This window comes from Bombina bombina, chromosome 10, assembly GCF_027579735.1.
Source record: "Bombina bombina isolate aBomBom1 chromosome 10, aBomBom1.pri, whole genome shotgun sequence".
In the NCBI taxonomy this organism is placed as follows: Eukaryota; Metazoa; Chordata; class Amphibia; order Anura; family Bombinatoridae; genus Bombina; species Bombina bombina.
The window spans coordinates 26442922-26465655 of record NC_069508.1 but is presented as its reverse complement, the minus strand read 5'-3'; the positions used below and the strand labels follow the sequence as shown (position 1 = coordinate 26465655).

General features: G+C 38.6%; 1 protein-coding gene across 2 annotated transcripts in view; it reads left to right on the top strand.

The window, feature by feature from the left end:
* The window catches only part of COL24A1 (collagen type XXIV alpha 1 chain), a 416052-nt gene that overhangs the window by 358423 nt on the left and 34895 nt on the right, over positions 1-22734 (top strand). For both annotated transcript variants that reach the window (XM_053693893.1, XM_053693894.1), the window contains exons 47-50: positions 1242-1349; positions 8360-8467; positions 9390-9497; positions 9583-9636. In XM_053693893.1, the coding sequence (XP_053549868.1) occupies positions 1242-1349; positions 8360-8467; positions 9390-9497; positions 9583-9636 (378 nt within the window). The remainder of the gene's footprint in view (positions 1-1241; positions 1350-8359; positions 8468-9389; positions 9498-9582; positions 9637-22734) is intronic.

The following is a 22734-nucleotide window of genomic DNA, read 5'->3' as shown; positions in this document are numbered from 1 at the left end:
TACACACATATGCACACATACCCATATACACATATTCACACATACCCATACACACATATGCACACATACCTATACACACATATGCACACATACCCATGCACACATACCTATGCACACATGCACACATACTCATAAACACATGCACACAAACCTATACACACATTCCCATGCACACATACCTATACACACATGCACACATACCTATACACACATACCCATGCACATACCTATACACACATGCACAAATACCTATACACACATAGCCATGCACACATACCTATACACACATACCCATGCACACATACATATACACACATGCACACATACCCATACACACATGCACACATACCTATACACACTTGCTCACATACCCATGAACACATACCTATACACACATGCACACATACCTATACACACATGCACACATACCCATACACACATATGCACACATACCCATATGCACATATGAATACATACCCATACACACATATGCACACATACTCATACACACATATGCACACCTACTCATACACACATATGCACACATACCCATACACACATATGCACACATACCCATACGCACATATGCATACATACCTATACACACATATGCACACATACTCATACACACATATGCACACATACCCATACACACATATGCACACATACTCATACACACATATGCACACATACTCATACACACATATGCACACATACCCATACACACATATGCACACATACCCATACGCACATATGCATACATACCCATACGCACATATGCATACATACCCATACACACATATGCACACATACTCATACACACATATGCACACATACCCATACACACATATGCACACATACCCATGCACACATACCCATACGTACATGAAGACATACCTATACACACATATTCACACATACCCATACACATATTCACACATATTCTAACATACCCATACACACATGCACACATACCCATACACACATATGCACACATACCCATACACACACATGCACACATACTCATACAAACACATGCACACATACTTATACACACATATGCACACATACCCATACACACATATGCACACATACCCATACACACACATGCACACATACTCATACACACAAATACCCACATACACATGCACACAAACGCACAGTGCACACACAAACAAACACACATTTAATGCTACCATGAATATACTTGTTAACATTACTGTCATTTGTTGGCATTTTAGGGACAACCTGGGACAGTCGGATTGAGAGGTGCAGATGGATTTCCTGGGCCTGAAGGTGCCTCTGGAAATGCTGGAAAACCTGGTTTATTCGGAAAACCTGGACTCCCCGTAAGTACTTTGCATGAGTTATTACAGCGCTGCTAAACAAATACTATATGACTAGTATAGATAGGTATAGAGAGATGAAGTGAGACTGCAGATAGTCCCCTGGGTCTTTATGGTGATGCAGTGAGATTTGTTAGATCAGGGAGGTCTCCTTAGTGTCCTAAATCCTGCAGGATTGTCACAGTTTGGAAACTTCCTTGGCTCCACCTATAGCATGTCCAGACTCTGCCCAGTCCCTACAATACACCTGTCCCCACCCACAAAACACAGGTGCATGTCCTCCCACAAGTACCCTTGCCTCCTTTCTTGGAAAGCCTGTGGAAATGTTAGTAAGTATGTAAATAAGTAGGATGTGAATGCAGATGATGCTTACATTGGGGTAGCATAGTGACAGTTCTACAGTGGTGCAAAATTATAGTCTTTTAGGTTGTACCCCCATTGTGCTAAGGAAAAGGGACAAAATAGCCCCTCCCACAGCTATTTTTTCACACATAGCCACGCCCCCAACTACCTGACCACACCCTCAACTACCCAACTCCACCCATGGAACACCTGTGACCACACCCCTACCTGCACTGACTACGCCAGTGGAAATGTTTGCCCCCTCATTAATTAGCTGCTAGAACCCCCACTGGTGGAGGAGTTAAAGGGACACTGAAGTCAACTTTTTAGTTTAATTTATTTCAAAATGTATTTGTTTTTTTTCCTAATACTCATGTGCTTGTCCTGAATAAATCAGGGGTTTCTTGTCAGACGTGTCCATATCCAGCAGTGAAGCAGGAATTGTTGTCCTTATCAGCCAGTGCGGTTTAGTAGGAAGTACAAAACCAATAATGCATTATAGTTTCCATATAAATAAAACAACTTTTACTTAACATTTTATCCAATATCGTTCTCGTATTAAAAGGTCTCTTTACTGATTCACCTTAAACTCTGATTTTGCGAAAGTTGCAGCAAAACAGTTGAGTATTTGCCATCACTATTTATTTACATTGTCATAATCCAACTGTTTATTTAAAGGGACACTAAACATAAAATTCAACTTTCATGACTTAGATAGAGCATGTTATTTTAAACAACTATCCAATTTATTTCTATTATCAACTGCTTTGTTCTCTTTATATCCTTAGTTGAAGTGTAAAGCTAGGTAGGACAATAGGGGCTCAGGAGTGTGCACGTGTCTTTAGTACTGTAAAGGAGCAGTGTTTGCAACTATGTATAACATTGTTTAAAACAATGCTAGATCGCTAGACACGTGCATGCTCCTGAGCTCACCTAGGATTATTGTTAAATAAAAGATACCAAAAGAACTAAGCAAAACTGATAATAGAAGTAAACTGGAAAGTTATTTTAAAATGCCATGCGCTATGTAATCAATTTAAAGGGACACTAAAGTGAAAATTAAACTTTCATGGATCAGATAGCGCACAGAATTTTGAACAACTTTCCAATTCACTTTCATTATCTAAATGTGCACCGTCTTTTTATATGCACACTTTTTTTGGCTGATAGCTGTCACATGATACAGGGGGAAGGTAAATTGCTCATTTAGAAATTTATCAGAAACAAATCTACTACTCATTTGAAAATAAGACCAAATGCTTTCACATAATCTTGTTCTTTATGCATTTGTTAATTTCCTGATTCTAAGCCCCTGCAGGTCGCCCCTTATTTTAGCGCTTTTTTTTTCTTTCTTTTTCCAAACTTGCACTACAGCCAGACAATGCTAGTTCATGTGTGCCATATATATAACCTTGTGCTCACTCTCGTGGAGAATGATAATGAGTTCACAGGAAACAACACTAATTGGCTAAAATGCATGATTGTAAATTGCTAAAACAAGAAACTGTGAGATAAGGGGCAGTCTGCGGGGGTAATTATAGAGGTAAAAAATACATTTATATAACCGTGTTGGCTATGCAAAACAGGAGAATGGGTAATAAAGGGATTATCTTTTTTTTTTTTTTTTTTAAAAAAGCAATAACATACAAGCAAATTGTCCCTTTAAAGGGACACTGAACCCAATTTTTTTATTTTGTGATTCAGATAGAGCATGCAATTTTAAGCAACTTTCTAATTTACTCCTATTATCAAATTTTCTTCATTCTCTTGGTATGTTTATTTGAAAAGCAAGAATGTAAGTTTAGATGCCGGCCCATTTTTGGTGAACAACCTGGGTTGTCCTTGCTGATTGGACAGCACCAATAAACAAGTGCTGTCCATGGTTCTGAACCACAAATTTGCTGGCTCCTTAGCTTAGATGCCTTCTTTTTCAAATAAAGATAGCAAGAGAACGAAGAAAAATTGATAATAGGAATAAATTAGAAAGTTGCTTAAAATTGCATGCTCAATCTGAATCACAAAAGAAAATTTTTGGGTACAGTGTCCCTTTAAGATAAGAAATGGGTAATCACTTTTGTGGTGCTTTTTTGTGTTTTGTTGCTGCTTTGCATGATTCTTTGATGAGGACAAAACTATTCGGTAATCCTTTGATTTGATAATAAAGAAGGAGAGGACTTTTCCCACATCACTTAAAATGTAAGATGTTTAAGTATTGCATAATTAAAAGGTTAAAATAATAAAAGGAAAACATGCCCTCCTTGATTTTTACTGCAGGCAGATCTCAGCACATCTGCAACAAACATGTCTTACTCATTTAATGAATAAACTCTCAATGCTAGAAAATGTATATTAATAGAACAAATATGTTGGGGGGGAAACATTAACATATAGGGCAAGATTACATATGCTGCGTCACCCGCAAAAGCCGGCAACGCCGTTTTTATGCGGTTTTGGTATAACATATAATGGCGCGGCATATAAATGCGGCACGTATATTTCACCCATGGCTCGCAATTTTTACTCCCATAAACTAACATAGAACCATGTCGCAAATCGGTATCACATATTCAGCGCAAGGACTTACGTGGCGAAAATGGAGAAATTTGACTCCATTTTCACCTCGCCACACATAGGTAGGCACAACAAGCCCTACGCTGAAAATGTGAGCACTGTAACTCCCTGAAAATATTAACTAACACCTAACGCATACACAATATCTATCTACCTGTCAACCGCCAACCCCCAACCCCCACCGCAATAACTAATAAAACTATTAACCCCTAATCCGCCATTCACCCACATTGCAATCTACCTAATAAAAGTATTAACCCACATCGCAATTAACCAAATTTAACAATTAACCCCTAATCCGCCATTCACCCACATCGCAATTAACCAAATTTAACTATTAACCTCTAATCCGCCATTCACCCACATCGCAATTTACCTTATTAAACCATTAACCCCAATGCACCATTCACCCACATCGCAATTAACCTAATTAAACTATTAACCCCTAATCCGCCATTCACCCACATCACAATTAACCTAATTAAACTATTAACCCCTAATCCGCCATTCACCCTCATCACAATTAACATAATGAAACTATTAACCCCTAATCCGCCATTAACCCACATCGCAATTAACCTAATAAATCTATTAACCCCTAAACCGCCATTCACCCACATCACAATTAACCTAATTAAACTATTAACCCCTAATCCGCCATTCACCCTCATCGCAATTAACCAAATTAAACTATTAACCCCTAATCCGCCATTAACCCACATCGCAATTAACCTAATAAATCTATTAACCCCTAAACCGCCATTAACCCACATCACAATTAACCTAATTAATCTATTAACCCCTAAACCGCCAAAAACCACAACGCAATTAACCTATTTAAATTACTAAGCCCCCTAACCTAACACCCCCTTAATTAACCCCAATTACCTTAATTAAAAAATACTAAGTTACAATTAAAAACCTAACATTACTTTAAAAATAACAAAAATAAATTTAAATTAATCTAAAATTAAAAAAAATTAAAAAGTCTAACATTACAGAAAATTAGAAACAAAATTATCAAAAATAAAAAAATTAAACCTAATCCCTATGAAAATAAAAAAGCCCCCCCAATTAAAACACCCCCTAATCTAATACTAAACTACCAATAGCCCTTAAAAGGGCCTTTTGTAGGGCATTGCCCTAAGTTACAGGAAACAATGAAAAGGTACCGCTGTCTTCATATAGTAAAATGTCCTTTATTAAACAAAAGTGTTAAAAAATGCCATGGACGCATCCACAAAAGTAGTTACAGAGAGCGTAGCACCTTGGCTAACATGTTTTGGCACTTAAGCCGTAATCATAGCCTGGGGTGCAAACATAGGATACATGGTTGAAAAGCATACAAGATTAGCTGATTGGTCAGGCAATAAAAACAAAATACGCCCACTTGACATACTTAATCTAAACAGGATAAACATAGCCCTGTAATGAAACACGTAAACAGACATAAATATATATAAATAAATCATATGAAAGAAGACCCTGTAAATTGCCCTATCAATACACAATGTATAAACTGTAAAAATGATGAAATTTATACAGAGTTGACCCAATAAACTATCCAGGTTATATATGTATATAACTGAACGCCTTAAAGAAGCCTGCAGGTTACAAAGACACATCTGCAGGAGATTAAATCTCCACCGAAGGCGACACTACGGAGTGAATAAAGGCTCCACAACCATGTACATATATACACCCACATCTTTAGAGATAAGAATCCCTTTAGGTCCCAATTACGCTTTTTTAAGCGTTATATAGATGACCTGCTTCTTATTTGGTCGGGTCCTACTGATGATATTGGATCATTTCTCCAATGGTTAAATATCAATGACAAGGGTTTAAAATTTACTTTTGAGAGTAATCCTAAAAGTATTAACTTTCTTAATCTATGACTGGTAAGCGCTGGAGATGGCAGGATTGACACCAAGGTCTTTCTTGAACCCATATCTGGCAACACTCTTCATGCACATAGTTGTCATCCTAAAAATACCTCTTACGTGGTGGCCAAGGGCCAATTTACTAGACTAAAATGAAATTGCAGTAGAGAGGAAGACTATTTGCATGAGGCAAAACTGTTGGAACAGAGACTCATAGAAAGGAAACATAGCAGCAGTCATATTAATGAAGCTAAAAAGAAAGTACAACTGATCCCAAGGAAATCACTATTACAAGACAAAAAAGATCAAAACTAAAGCTAATAACTTTGAGGGAGTTCACTTTGTTACCAGCTATATTGCCCAATACTCTAAAATATGTAGTATTGTTAAAAAGCACTATCCACTCTTAGCGGCAGACGATCAATTAAAGGATGTAGTACAACAAGGCTTACGGTGTTCATATAAGAGGTGCCGTACTCTCGGGTCTCTTTTATCACCCAAAACAATTAAAAGAATTTAATAGAGCAGGGATCTCCTGGCTTATCCACAAGGGTATGTACAGGTGTGGTCACAGAAAATGCAAGCCCTGAGAGTATATCCAGATCACCAACACTTTTACCTCTGCAGTAAGTGGCATCAAAACATGTCGTAATTGCACCTGCACTTATGTGATATACCTTATCCCTTGTATAAGATGCAATATTCAGTATGTGGGCCTTACCTCCAGAGATATTAACTCTCGAATTAGGGAACACATCTCCACCATAACCAGAGGTAAATCCACCACTCCCTTGGTGCAACATTTTGCTACCCTACATGACTCAAAGCTGAATAATTTCAGATGCATAGCAAAGCGAATGTACCTAAGAGAGGGGGCAATATTGATGCTCTTTTAGCCAAGCGTGAGGTGTTCTGGATCTTTAAACTTAAGACCAGAACGCCTCTGGGATTGAATTCAAAATATGATTGAATTAAATTTTGGGATTAACCACACTAGGGGTCCTATTTACTAATGTGCAAAATTGCAGATCATGTCCACCGCACATTGATAAATGCTGACAGCATACGCTGTCTGTATTTATCATTGCACCAGCAGTTCTTGTGAACTGCTGGTGCAATGCCGCTCCCTGCAGATTTGCGGCCGCTAGCAGGGTGTATCAATCAACCCGATCGTATTGGATTGGGTTGTTTTTAGCGATTTCTGTCTGCCGTCTCAGAGCAGGCGGACAGGTTATGGAGCAGAATGGTTGTGGAGTCTTTTTTCACTCTGTAGTGCCGCCTTCTGTGGAGATTTAATCTCCTGCAGATGTGTCTTTGTAGCACAATGGGAAATCCTAAAAGGAAAAGTCCTAAAAGGAAAAAACACTGTAGCGCTGTACAAGACAGCTTAATTAGCAATGCATGGCAGAAATTAGCGTATTATAAAATTGCATTTAATCAGAGAGATAATAAAAAACAAAACTAAAAAATCTCCTGGGAGAAGGAGACCATAAATGAAATAAATGATAATGTAGTATCAAAAAGAGATAAAATGTATGCAATAAAAGATATATATGCAATAAAAAACATACAATCCAGCGTACACAGTGGGTTAAAATAACATAATCAAACGAATAAAGTTCATATCCACGAGAGGGACAAATCCCACAAAAGGAGGCTTGAGTGCGGTGAGCAGACTCCAAATGTAAGGAAAACGCTGAAATTGGAAAGAAGATCCCAATCAAAATTGGAAGAAAAACCAAATCTAAGGTGCTTTAAAGTACTTACACCGGGAGGATTTGGCTGCGGTTCACAACAGGTAGTCCTAACACATATGAGTTCATGCTGATAACAGGCTCCAATGTCTGTGCTCAGGAAGAAGATGTCCTTATTCACATCAGTTACATCCATACCTGATATCTCTCAGTGCTGTGGCCATATCCAGCAAGAGCTGCACAGGAAGTAAATGGGAGGAGAGTCTAGTTCATAGGCGTTTGGTCAGACATAAATACCACAACATATTCGAGGCTCAACCCTCTTGTTAATATTAATTTTTTGTTATTAATTAAAATATTTATGTGTTACTTACTATAATAATATATAATATAATAATATATATGACTTTTTATTTGTAAGGCTTTATGTAAGTGCGCTTTAAGGTTACATATGTTTATATTTATAGAAATGCTGCATGAAAGGTTTTAAGAGAAAATTCTAAACGGATTTGTTATTTTGTAGGGTGAAAAGGGCAGCCTAGGTCTTTCGGGATTGGCTGGTTATCCAGGGTCACGTGGAGAGAAAGGAACCAATGGTATCCCAGGGAGTCCTGGACTCCCAGGGCTGAAGGTATCACAAAATAATGCGTAAATAAAATATATTGTATATCATTTTGAATGTAATGTCCATTTAAAAAGAAAAAGGTTATTCCTAAACTTTATATTTCAAGACAGACCAGTAAATGAGATTATACAGCAGCCCGAGTTTATTCAGATTAGCAGGTGATGTACAATAAGAGGTTGCATCTTGTCATTCAACTCTCCAGCCCTCAGGTACAGGGCTGGATTGAGACTGAGAGAGATTGAGAGATTTTTTAAAGACCAGCCCTGCCAACCACGCACCCCCCCCTTGCCCATTCCAACTCACAATATAATAAATAATTAAAGGTTATTTGCAAAAGTTTGTTTTACTACTTATAATTCAACATTTTATATCACAATATCAGAGTATTTAATGTCTATTTAAAGGGACATACAGACAAAATAAAATAGACAACCAGCAGAGGCTGCAAAAAGTATGATTTTGTTTTAAAAATGCAAAAAAAAGTATAAGTGTAAGATTGATTTGCTGTTGCCATTGGACTATAAGTAGTGTGGGCCAGAGCTTGACAAGCCCAGGAGCCAGAGAGCCACTGGCTCTTAGAATTTTAACCCTGGCTCCTAACTTTTTGGGTGATTTTCCCTATATCTATATACAAATACCACTGTCTGGTTCCGAAAAGTATGTCTGGCTTCGAAATATTCTTACTGACTCCTAAATTTTGAACAGATTTTTCGACCACTGATGTAGGGTCAGTAATGCAGATGTCACATGCTGTAACAAATTAGAGCATGTGAACGTTGCATTGGATGTCCCTATAATGCAAATAATTTAAATGTAAGAAAAGTTATCAGTGATTATATAGGGATTGAGCTGTATTTGTTATATTCTTGATAAACTTGCTTGGATGTCATTGTTAACTTGTTTTGTTTTTTTGTTGTTGTTTTTTTAGGGTGAGAAGGGGCTACGGGGTCACCCTGGGAAACCAGGTGTGAGGGGTCATCCCGGATCTCAAGGTGATCAAGGTATCAAAGGAGAAGCTGGAATCAAAGGGCTTTTTGTAAGTAACTTCACTGTTTCTGTGTGTTCGTCTCTGAGAAAAACATGCAACAAACGCAGGTCTCTAATGAGTGCTCATATTACAGGGAGAAGATGGAGACCAAGGTTTAATGGGTTTTCAGGGGTTTCCTGGTCCAAAGGTAAGTGTTGAACTCATCTGTCATAAACATCATTATATGTAACCACAGTAAAGGAAATACTAGAAGTAAATTGGAAAGTTTTTTGTTTTTTTAATTGTTCCCTCTATCTGAATCATGAAAGTTTAAAGGGACACTCATGTCAAAATAAATGTTTATGATTCAGATAGAGCAGTTTGAAGACACTTTCCAATTTACTTCCATCATTACATTTTGCCCAGGAACAAGATCCTACTGAGCATGTGCACAAGCTAACAGGGTATACATATACTAGTCTGTGATTGGCTGATGTCTGTCGCATGATACAGGGGGCCGGAAAAATCGGATTAAATTTGTCAGAAAAAAAATCTACTGCTTATTTGAAATTCAGTGTAGGTGTTAAATCATTGTCTTTGTATGATGCACTTGCTAATTATACAATTCTACAGCATTGAGTAGTCCTTTAATTTTGACTTTACAGTCCCGTTAACCCCTTGGGCCAAATGGACGTAGATCAACATCATGCGATACATAGCCCATTGTGCAACATAACTTAGATCTACGTCCAAACTGCATCTGCCTTCATATGGCAAGAGAGCGATCGGGGAGGAAGGGGGAGGGGCCCTTTGCTACAGAAAAAAAAATTGAAGGTAGAGGAAGGAATGGGGCGCTGCACTACAGAAAAGGGGTGGCATGGGGGCGGTGAGGGCGCCCAATATAACGATCGCCAGGAGGGGGAGGTGGGGGACCACTGCACTAAATAAAAAAATTAAAAATAATAAAAAAATTAAAAATATCTATAAATTAGGTACTAGCAGACAGCTGCCAGATGGCAGCCACTAGCGGAAGGGTTAGAGAGCTGTTTGAGAGGGATCAGAGAGGTGTCAGCTGGGAGGGCAATACCTACATTAGTGATCTTCTAATTACTAAAAACCAATGCGAAAGCCATGCATGTCTGCTATTTATGAACAAAGGGGATCCCAGAAAAACTTTTACAATCATTTCTGTCATGATTGCACAAGTGGTATGTAAATAATTTCAACAATTTTCATATTTTGTTAATATGATTTGGCGGGGAAATGGTGGCATGAAATATACCAAAATGGGCCTAGATCAATACCTTAGGTTGCCTACTTAAGAAATATATAGTTATTTTTTTTCTGTTTAAATGGAGTGATATCAAAAATCCTAAAATTTCTCCAGTATTTTGGGCAAGTCCTTCTCTGAAAGTCCTGGTAGTGAAGCAGTTAAAGGGACAGTAAACATTTTTATATATAATGTTTCGTTTTATGTAATGAAACAACTTTCCAATATATTTTCATTATTTATTTTGTCCCCTATTTATCTCATTTGGCTCTGAAAGTTGAGCAATTTCTAATTCTCAGATCTTGAAATGCACCTGCTGATGTCTCAATGCTAATCCTGCTATATATCTGTCCCTATCAGATAACGACTGCAAAACAATTTGCTTTATACTCATTTTATGACAATTGCTAGCCTTGTTGTCTGCAGGGCAAAGCCCAGATTGGCTCCTACAAATAAGGCAAACAGTGGGTGGGGTTTGACTGTTGACACTTTATATTTTATCTATTGTACTCTAAATTAGATAACAGTAATTGGACAGATGTTACTCACTGTAAGGCAAATCCATCCTCCGTAAATCTAGGCCATTGTCCGTTTACAGTCTAATCTGTTACTGGTGCTGAACTGATGCGGAGGATTTCTATCTATTAGTGACCGCGTTACTGTATAAATAATACATTGAAATCACTAATCCCATCCGTCTGGTGCACTTAGTGCCTGGAAGTGTTAGTAATTAGAATAAATTTGTAATCATCTGCTTCCACTTAATGTTTTTGTAAACTGCTAATCACGCCAAGTCTTTCTTTCTCAGTCAATTTGAGATTGGCTATTTTTTCTCTAATGGTCTTTAGCTCAATATGAAACTTGTCTGTTTTAATGGAAAGTAAAATAAAAAAATTTTTAACGTGTATAGAAAATGAAGCAACAAGGTCTGCATACAAAATAAGTATTTAATACTGTCATTTTATTAGCATAATGTGTATTGTTTTGCAGCCCAGCTACACATCTCTTGGAAAGTCTCTTCAGTATGTTTATTGTATCTTCTTTTCTACGACCAATTAAAGACAGATATAACTGAGCTCCTGCACCAATCAACCAATCACATGTTGCAGGGTACTCTCTGGGGCAGTGGGGAAAAACACAGCTTTTAGAGTTAAAGGGACAGTCTGGTCAAAATTAAACTTTCGTGATTCAGATAGGGAATGCAATTTTAAACAACTTTCCAATTTACTTTTATCATCAAATTTGCCTTGATCTCTTTGTATTCTTTGGTGAAAGCTAAACCTAGGTAGACTCAAACTGATTTCTAAACTGTTAAAAACCACCTCTTATCTCAGTCCATATTGATATTTTTTTACAGTTAGACAGGGCTAGTTCATGTGTGCCATATAGATAACATTGTGCTCACTCCCATAGAGTTATTTTAGAGTCAGCACTGATTGTCTAAAATGCAAGTCTGTCAAAAGAACTGAGATAAGGGGCAGTTTGCAGAGGCTTAGATACAAGATAATCACACAGGTAAAAAGAGTATTAATATAACTGTGTTGGTTATGCAAAACTGGGGAATGGGTAAAAAAGGGATTATGTAACTTTTTAAACAATAACAATTCGGGAGTAGACTATTCCTTTAAATTACAAGAAAAGCAGGAAAAAGAAAAAGTAACTAGCCCACTAGCCATTAGTGAGTGGAAATTTAACAATTGCGAGTGAAAGTTAGTGAGTGAATGTCTACAAATATTATCTAAAGGTATATTATAAATCCATGAAAGGGCAATTATATGATATTCCTCTAGGGCTATAGGGGCCCCATTAGTGCTTAGGCTGTTACTTCTGAGAGGGTAAACAGGGGCAGAGAGAGAGATTGTAGAGGAACAGTGAAAGTGGAGAAAAAGATAGCGTTAAGAGAGTGGAGAAAAAACCAGTGAAAATATTTGAGAGAGGAGAGAAAGTGTAAAGAGAAGATATGGCTTGAGAGAGAAGATAGAGTATAAAGAGAAAATATGGCTTGAGAGAGAAGAGAGAGTGTAAAGAGAAGATATGGCCTGAGAGAGAAGAGAGAGTATAAAGAGAAGATATGGCCTGAGAGAGAAGAGAGAGTATAAAGAGAAGATATGGCCTGAGAGAGAAGAGAGAGTATAAAGAGAAGATATGGCCTGAGAGAGAAGAGAGAGTATAAAGAGAAGATATGGCCTGAGAGTGAAGAGAGAGTATAAAGAGAAGATATGGCCTGAGAGAGAAGAGAGAGTGTAAAGGGAAGATATGGCCTGAGAGAGAAGAGAAATTATAAAGAGAAGATATGGCCTGTGAGAGAAGAGAGAGTATAAAGAGAAGATATGGCCTGAGAGAGAAGAGAGAGTATAAAGAGAAGATATGGCCTGAGAGAGAAGAGAGAGTATAAAGAGAAGATATGGCCTGAGAGAGAAGAGAGAGTATAAAGAGAAGATATGGCCTGAGAGAAAAGGGAGAGTATACAGAGAAGATATGGCCTGAGAGAGAAGGGAGAGTATAAAGAGAAGATATGGCCTGAGAGAAAAGAGAGAGTATAAAGAGAAGATATGGCCTGAGAGAGAAGAGAGAGTATAAAGAGAAGATATGGCCTGAGAGAGAAGGGAGAGTATAAAGAGAAGATATGGCCTGAGAGAGAAGAGAGAGTATAAAGAGAAGATATGGCCTGAGAGAGAAGGGAGAGTATAAAGAGAAGATATGGCCTGAGAGAAAAGAGAGAGTATACAGAGAAGATATGGCCTGAGAAAGAAGAGAGAGTACAAAGAGAAGATATGGCCTGAGAGAGAAGAGAGAGTGTAAAGAGAAGATATGGCCTGAGAGAGAAAAGAAAGTATAAAGAGAAGATATGGCCTGAGAGAGAAGAGAGAGTATAAAGAGAAGATATGGCCTGAGAGAGAAGAGAGAGTATAAAGAGAATATATGGCCTGAGAGAGAAGAGAAATTATAAAGAGAAGATATGGCCTGAGAGAGAAGAGAGAGTGTAAAGAGAAGATATGGCCTGAGAGAGAAGAGAGAGTATACAGAGAAGATATGGCCTGAGAGAGAAGAGAGAGTATACAGAGAAGATATGGCCTGAGAGAGAAGAGAGAGTATACAGAGAAGATATGGCCTGAGAGTGAAGAGAGAGTATAAAGAGAAGATATGGCCTGAGAGAGAAGAGAGAGTGTAAAGAGAAGATATGGCCTGAGAGAGAAGAGAAAGTATAAAGAGAAGATATGGCCTGAGAGAGAAGAGAGAGTATAAAGAGAAGATATGGCCTGAGAGAAAAGAGAGAGTATAAAGACAAGATATGGCCTGAGAGAGAAGATAGAGTATAAAGAGAAGATATGGCCTGAGAGAGAAGAGAGAGTATAAAGAGAAGATATGGCCTGAGAGAGAATGGAGAGTATAAAGAGAAGATATGGCCTGAGAGAGAAGGGAGAGTATAAAGAGAAGATATGGCCTGAGAGAGAAGGGAGAGTATAAAGAGAAGATATGGCCTGAGAGAGAAGAGAGAGTATAAAGAGAAGATATGGCCTGAGAGAGAAGAGATAGTATAAAGAGAAGATATGGCCTGAGAGAGAAGAGAGAGTATAAAGAGAAGATATGGCCTGAGAGAGAAGGGACAGTATAAAGAGAAGATATGGCCTGAGAGAGAAGGGAGAGTATACAGAGAAGATATGGCCTGAGAGAGAAGAGAGAGTGTAAAGAGAAGATATGGCCTGAGAGAGAAGAGAGAGTATAAAGAGAAGATATGGCCTGAGAGAGAAGAGAGAGTATAAAGAGAAGATATGGCCTGAGAGAGAAGAGAGAGTATAAAGAGAAGATATGGCCTGAGAGAGAAAAGAGAGTATAAAGAGAACATATGGCCTGAGAGAGAAGGGAGAGTATAAAGAGAAGATATGGCCTGAGAGAGAAGGGAGAGTATAAAGAGAAGATATGGCCTGAGAGAGAATGGAGAGTATAAAGAGAAGATATGGCCTGAGAGAGAATGGAGAGTATAAAGAGAAGATATGGCCTGAGAGAGAAGAGAAAGTATAAAGAGAAGATATGGCCTGAGAGAGAAGAGAGAGTATAAAGAGAAGATATGGCCTGAGAGAGAAGAGAGAGTGTAAAGAGAAGATATGGCCTGAGAGAGAAGAGAGAGTATACAGAGAAGATATGGCCTGAGAGAGAAGAGAAAGTATAAAGAGAAGATATGGCCTGAGAGAGAAGATAGAGTATAAAGAGAAGATATGGCCTGAGAGAGAATGGAGAGTATAAAGAGAAGATATGGCCTGAGAGAGAATGGAGAGTATACAGAGAAGATATGGCCTGAGAGAGAAGAGAAAGTATAAAGAGAAGATATGGCCTGAGAGAGAAGAGAAAGTATAAAGAGAAGATATGGCCTGAGAGAGAAGATAGAGTATAAAGAGAAGATATGGCCTGAGAGAGAAGAGAGAGTATAAAGAGAAGATATGGCCTGAGAAAGAAGAGAGAGTATAAAGAGAAGATATGGCCTGAGAAAGAAGAGAGAGTATAAAGAGAAGATATGGCCTGAGAGAGAAGGGAGAGTGTAAAGAGAAGATATGGCCTGAGAGAGAAGAGAGAGTATAAAGAGAAGATATGGCCTGAGAGAGAAGAGAGAGTATAAAGAGAAGATATGGCCTGAGAAAGAAGAGAGAGTATAAAGAGAAGATATGGCCTGAGAAAGAAGAGAGAGTATAAAGAGAAGATATGGCCTGAGAGAGAAGGGAGAGTGTAAAGAGAAGATATGGCCTGAGAGAGAAGAGAGAGTATAAAGAGAAGATATGGCCTGAGAGAGAAGAGAGAGTATACAGAGAAGATATGGCCTGAGAAAGTGTCAGCCTGTGGAAGGTAATCTCACCCCTGTAAAGGAGAGAGGGAATTTTTAGGACCACAACTGCAGGTTTAGGAGTGTTGTGAATGTATCAGTGATTCTGTGTAAGTGAGGGAAGGCAGCAAGGATCAGAATCATTAGATACAGTTCACTTTAATATAAGGATAGGAGTGACAATGGCTGAGACCTCAGAGCATATAGCCCCACTCAGTATTGACAAACTGGTTCCCACATATAAACAACAAGCAATTGCAAGTTAAAGTTGTAGACATACCATATCTAATCATAGGTGGCAGCAGACATAGTGTACAACTTAAGGCAACAAATAGGGTTAATGAGATTTATGCAGCAATTAGGTGTTGAATCTGAACTCTTAAGAATATAGGTTGAATAGAGCATTTACATATGAAAGCAACCTAACTAAGATTCTGAGACATGTCAGGAGTAATTGCTGAATGATCGTAAGTTACTTCGGTATGAGTTTGAAGGAAGCGCTTTTGAGACTTACTAGTAAAAGTAAAGGGTGAGGTCTGTCCGGACAGAGCGAAGTTCCCCTGCAGAGTTTGGGGAAATTGCAGCGTGTGCGATGGCGTGTGACGTCACAGCTTGCCGGTTCCGGTCCTGTGTTAGGAAGAGAGGTGAGCCGCGTCTGACTCTAAAGTTGCAAGCAGGTTAGAGGGTGAGAAGCTGGATTCAACAATCAAGCAATTTGGTATGAGTAGGAGGGAAATTTAAACTGCTTGTTGGGGAGGAGTTATGTAAGTGTGAAAAGACACGGCTATACAAAGGATAAGGCAAAGAACTTAGTCAATTATTACAGGACCCCCCCCCCAAAGATCAACTCCGGGGATCGAGTCCAGGACGATCAGGATAACGTTCATGGAACCTGGCCACCAACCGGGGGGCAGAGAGATTGGAAGCCGGTTCCCAGGAGTCCTCCGAATCAGGGTAGCCCTTCCAATGGACCAGATACTGAAGCTGCCCACGAAAACGTCGGGAGTCCAAGACATCTTGTACCTCATACTCCAGGGTGGTATCCTGTAGATGAGGAAGTAAAGGAATAGAAGGATCATGGTGACGAAGTTGTCTATAAGGCTTGAGGAGAGACACATGAAAGGTAGGATGGGATTTCAGATTTGCTGGTAATGCGAGAGTAACAGCGTTCATATTCACAATTTTTATGATGGGAAATGGTCCAATGAAGTTTGAAGATAATTTCCTGGAAGGAAGGGGTAAATGTAGATTACGTGTTGATAACCAAACGTAGTCACCTACACTATATTTAGGCGAGGAAATCCTTTTTTTATCATAATGGAATTTATAGCGATCCTTGGCGATGCGAATATTTTCAGCAGTTAGTGAAAAAGATTCACTAATAGTGTTGATGAGGTCATTCACAACAGGACAACTGTTGCTGTCCATAGAATCCCATTCAAAAGAAGGATGGAAACCATAATTAATGAAGAATGGTGTGAACTTTGTAGAGGAATGGATGGAATTGTTGAAGGCGAATTCTGCGTATGGTAGTAATTGTGTCCAGGTATCTTGTTTAGCTGAAATGAAACATCTTAAATATTGTTCTATGCACTGGTTTGTCCTTTCAGTCTGGCCATTAGTTTGGGGATGGAAAGAGGTACTGAGACGTCTAGAAATACCCAATGAGTGACAAAGTTGTTTCCAGAATTGGCTGGTGAATTGAGTTCCCCTATCTGAGGTAATACTATTAGGGAGTCCGTGATACTTGAATATATGATGTATCATTAAGGAAATGGTTTCAGAAGAAGTTGGCAGCTTATGGTAGGGCACGAAATGTGCCATTTTACTAAATAGGTCTACGACTACTAATATGGTGTTATTCCCTTCAGAAATAGGTAGGTCGACTATGTAGTCAATTGCTATGTCCTTCCAAGGACGGTCAGGAGTTGGTAATGGGATCAATTTCCCGTAAGGGGGAGTCCTCCCTTTTTTTGTAGTTTCGCAGATTAAGCAGGTTTTAACGTAGTCCTCAACATCAGAGAGGCAGGTAGGCCACCAAAAGAATCTGGAGACTAATTCTTGAGTTTTCTTTATGCCCATGTGTCCAGCAGATGGAGAATCATGTAAAGTTTTTAAGACTGTTGTTCTGAGACTGTTGGGTACATAGATTTGTTGTTGATAATAATACAACCCATCCGAGTGTAAATCCAAGACCTGTAATGGTTTATTGGAGTCAGCCTGTTGTGCTGATTTGAACTGAATGTTTTGTTCTGTAGTTAAAGCTAAGAATCTGTCAAGAGGAATTAAAGGTGAAAGGTTTGGATGTGACACTTGGTCCACCAAGTGTCTTGAAAGGGCATCAGCCTTCTTGTTCTTGTTTGCAGGACGGTAGGTGATAAGATAATTAAATCTAGCCAAGAATAGGTTCCATCGGACCTGTCGAGCGCTAAGAGTCCTATTAGATTGTAGGTATTCTAGATTTTTGTGATCCGTGTAAATCAAGATTGGAAGAAGGGTCCCTTCTAGAAGGTGTCTCCATTGTTCCAATGATGTTTTGATTGCTAACAGTTCTTTATCACCTATTGGATAGTTTATTTCAGCTGAATTAAGAATACGTGAATAGAAGGCAACAGGATGCAGAGGATCTTTTGGAGTCTGCCTCTGTGAGAGAATTGCCCCCAAAGCATAATTAGATGCATCTACTTCCAAGATGTACTGCAACTCAGAATTAGGGAATTGGAGGATAGGGGCCGTAGTGAAAGCTTTTTTTAAAAAATTGAATATTCCTTCTAAATCATCGTTCCATTTGAAGTGTGTGTCAGTTTTGGTCAAGTTAGTTAATGGTCTAGTCAAGTCAGCAAAATTTTTAATAAACTTTCTGTAGAAATTGGCGAAACCCATGAACCTTTGTATATCTTTTTTACTCTTTGGGGAAGGCCAATTTTGAATTACCGATATCTTATCATTATCCATCTGGATACCTTGGGGTGATACAATATAACCTAGAAATTTAATCTCTTTGGAGTGAAATAAGCATTTTTCTAGTTTAACATAAAGAGAGTTCTCTCGTAACCGTGTTAATACTAGGGTGACATGTTTGATGTGTTCAGTAAGTGAGGTAGAGAATATGAGTATGTCATCCAGGTATATTACCATAAATAAATCCAAAAAATCCTTGAAGATATCATTTATGAAATACTGAAAGGTAGCCGGGGCATTACAGAGGCCAAATGGCATCACAGTATATTCAAAAAGGCCATAACGTGTACGGAATGCTGTAAGCCATTCATGACCCTCCTTTATTCGTACCAAGTTGTAAGCCCCTCTAAGATCCAATTTAGTGTATATGGTAGCATTTTGTAATCTATCAAGGAGTTGAGGAATTAAAGGTAGTGGATAGCGGTTTTTTATCGTACGCTTGTTTAACTCTCTGTAATCGATAATGGGTCTTAGGGATTGATCTTTGTTTTTAACAAAAAAAATACCAGCCCCAGCTGGGGAGGTGGAAGGACGTATAAAGCCTTTCTTCAAATTATCTGCCAAATAAGTTTTTAGATGTTGTAACTCAGGATCAGAGAGGGGAAATATATGGCCGTAAGGTATATCAACACCTGGTAGGAGATCTATAGGGCAGTCATAAACCCTATGAGGGGGTAGATTCTCTGATTCTTTTTTGTCAAAGACATCAGCGAATGTTATGTATTCCTTGGGGATTTGTAAAGGAACATCAAGTAAAATTTGTTCATGATGGAGACACAAATTTTTACAATAAGGTGAATCAAAGATGACATGTGAAGTTGACCATTGTATAGTGGGATCGTGTTGTTTAAACCAACTGATACCAAGTATAATGGGATATAGAGGTGAGGGTATAACATCAAAAGTAAGAAATTCTGTGTGTTGGTCATGTGTGGTGAGCCTTAAAGGTATGGTGTGGTATAAGATGGGTCCTGATGTAATTTCCTTACCATCAATAAAACGAAGTATACTAGGCACCATTTTCTTAACTAGTGGAATTTTATTTACAATAGTGAATTGGTAATCTATATAATTGTGGCTGGCACCAGAGTCAAGGATTGCTTGTGAGTTGAGTCTTTGCTGATCCCACTGTAATAAGATAGGAAGGGAGCAATGATTAGATTGTGGTTGTTTAGCAGATAAACATATACTTGTGGTGTTCATCTTACCCTTCCTACGCTGTAATTGAGAGCAGTCCTTTACAGAGTGATCGATCCCTCCACAGTACATACAGAGATCTAAAGCTTTTCTTCTTAATTTTTCCTGTAGTGTTAATGGACCTCTGATGAAACCGAGTTCCATAGGGATTTCAGAGGCTTTTGTAGATGTCTTAGGTGGATGTAGATGTAACATATCTCAGCCTAATGTCACTATCCCTTTAAGAAATCCTTTTCTGACTGCTGCATTTGGGCAGTATTCACATTCAGCCTGCCTGCCTGATTAATCATTCATGCACCTGATTACCTCAGCCTCTTTTTAAGCCTTCTCAGGTCTAATGTGCCTTGCATTAACATTGAAGTTGTGATCCTGAACAGAGGTCTGTGACTGTTTCCTGCATGAACTTAGCAACTATTCCAAGATACAGCATTTCCTATTACCTATGCAAAATATCATCAAACCGCAAGTATCAAAAATATCTCCATTCTGTTTCCTGGACACAGCTACTTAACAATCTCTGAACTTTATTATAATTCAACTATGCTTTTGCTTACCATCACTCTCTAATTACAACAGCATCTTACTCAGAACTTTATAAATATTTCTCTGCTACAAGTTGTCATTGCTGAAATATCCTGCTGCAAATATGTTAACATATTCTGAACTCTGCATCTATGTGTTCAATTAAAAGCTTTCCTGTGATTCTCCAATATATGTTCAAACAGTAATTAATGCCTTAAACTTAACTTTCACCTGTGCTGCTCTGCTAATTACTGACATACAGCTCATTATAATATGTACTGTGAACCTGCAATAAACCAAGTTTGCATCTAAATGCACAAACAATAATTAATGCCTAAACTTGCAGCTTGTCTAAGTACCTGTGCAGCTGTGCTTTAACTCTGACATACAGCTTTATATAATATTATGTACTGTGAACCTGCAACAATCCTTAGTTTGCATCTAAGTGTCAAAGTTTCACCAGATTACTCTGAAGCCTGAACATTCCACTTTGCTATATTTCTCTCTCATTGAATCCTGCAGTTACTTCTATTAACTAACTATAAGTCACAGTGAACTCAGAATATATTGTATACAAATGTTGCACTCTCCATTTATTCTACAATAACTTCTAGCAACTATGAATCACAGAATATCATCTATCCACGTCCAGGATACTCTTCCCCGGGTCAGGGGTCGGTGTCTTCAAATCCCTACCACTGCCCCGAGGGTCTGTTTCCTGAGCGCATGTACACCGGATCATGACAGAATGTTAATGCCTAAAAAAGGGATCCGCAGTGGTAGTGGATGCACCGACCCTCAAAGGAAAATGAAAAATTACAACATAACTCAGACCCAAGCAATCCCTAAAGGAAAAACAGAAGATTTTCAAACTTTAAAAAATTTAAAGACACAGTACTCCCATTCTAGACAATCCTCTACTCATGTTCGTGGTTACCATTTTGGTGAAACTGATTCTGAATCTGACTATAAAAATGAAGAGAATGTATCCATCGATTCAGCAGAAAAAAATCAGATCTTTAAAGATTTAAAGAGACAGGACTACTGTTCCAGAATACCATCTACTCCTCCTGTTTGTGATTCCTATCCTGATGATACTGATTCTGAGTCTGTATATGTCAACAAGGAGGATGACTTCACAGATCCAGCTGAATTGGCATTAGACTGGTATGAGCGCAACTTTAATTCGCCACAAACTCAGACAAGACCTCAACCTATTTGCTATAATGACATCCTTGGTTGTTATATTTACAACATGGATGATACAGACAGCTCCCATCATGAAACCTCTCATGGAAATACTGATCTTCCTATTTCTGATATTACCATGGATTCGTTAGATTGGACAGATTCAGAGCTGGAAGAAAGGACATCTGGTTTACAGACTGCTGTTAGGAGTAAAGGTCCTCTCAACTACTATGCTGATTTATCACATCAGAATTATGCATCCAGTGATGAAGAGGATTTCTGTTCTCAACCTTACTACAAGCCACAATGGCAGCAACCTAAGAAGCCTCATACTGGGAAGAAATCTAAGTTCTCTAAGAAAAAGAAGAAGAAGAAGAAGAAGAAAATCCTTCTGCCCACAGAAAATCAGAAGTGCAAAGAGGAAACTCAGCCTGATTCCCCTGTTTTAGATTCTGTTGTACCAGACCCTCTCTTGCCTCCTGACACTGTCAACACCGAGCTGGATGATGTCTATAGTCACTATCAGTCTCTTCTTAAAGCATCTAATGGTATCTCTTCTCAGACTCTACAACAACTACAAAAACTGTTTCCAACTATTGAATTCTTGCATCCCTCTCATGCTGCCTCAATACCTGTAAACCCTGTGCTAGAAGCAAAAGATAATTCTGTTCCAGATATACAACCTTTCAGTTTACCAGAGATAATCCCTGGAGAATTTAACTCTGATATTCAAACTCAAATAAGCATGCCTGCTGAACTCCAGATAACTTCTCAGTCAGAATCTTGTGTCACAATTCCTCCGCATCTACCTGAGTGTGGCATATTGCAGTACACTTCACCTTCTCAAAATTCTTCTGTTATTGCATCTAAGAAATTGTTTCCCTTGGGAGATACTTTGCATCAACCTACATTTTCTACTACATCAGTTTCCTGTACAGGAATTCCTGATACTCAATCCTGTGAGGACAACTTTGAACCAAGTTTGCAAGTGGACATTCTTGAACCTGAAACTTGTACAAAAGTTCTTCAAGAAGATTCCCCTGTGCCCATTCCTGTTCCTGTTTTCCATGATTATACTACTAAACCTGACATCAAGGTGGACTCTCCTGTTTTTGACCCTGGTATGGGAATTCCTTTGTTTAACCCAGAAATGGGTGTAATAATACTTGATCCTGAAGATAGCCATGCCCTCTACTCAGAAGCGAGTATGGTTCTTGGCTCTAAAGTGGGTCTTGTTAATTCTTCGTTTATGAACCCTGAAGAAAGCCTTGCCCTCTGCTCAGAAGAGAGTATGGTTCCTGGCTCTAAAGTGGGTTCTTTTTCTTTCTCTATAGTTGAACCTTGCCCTGGCA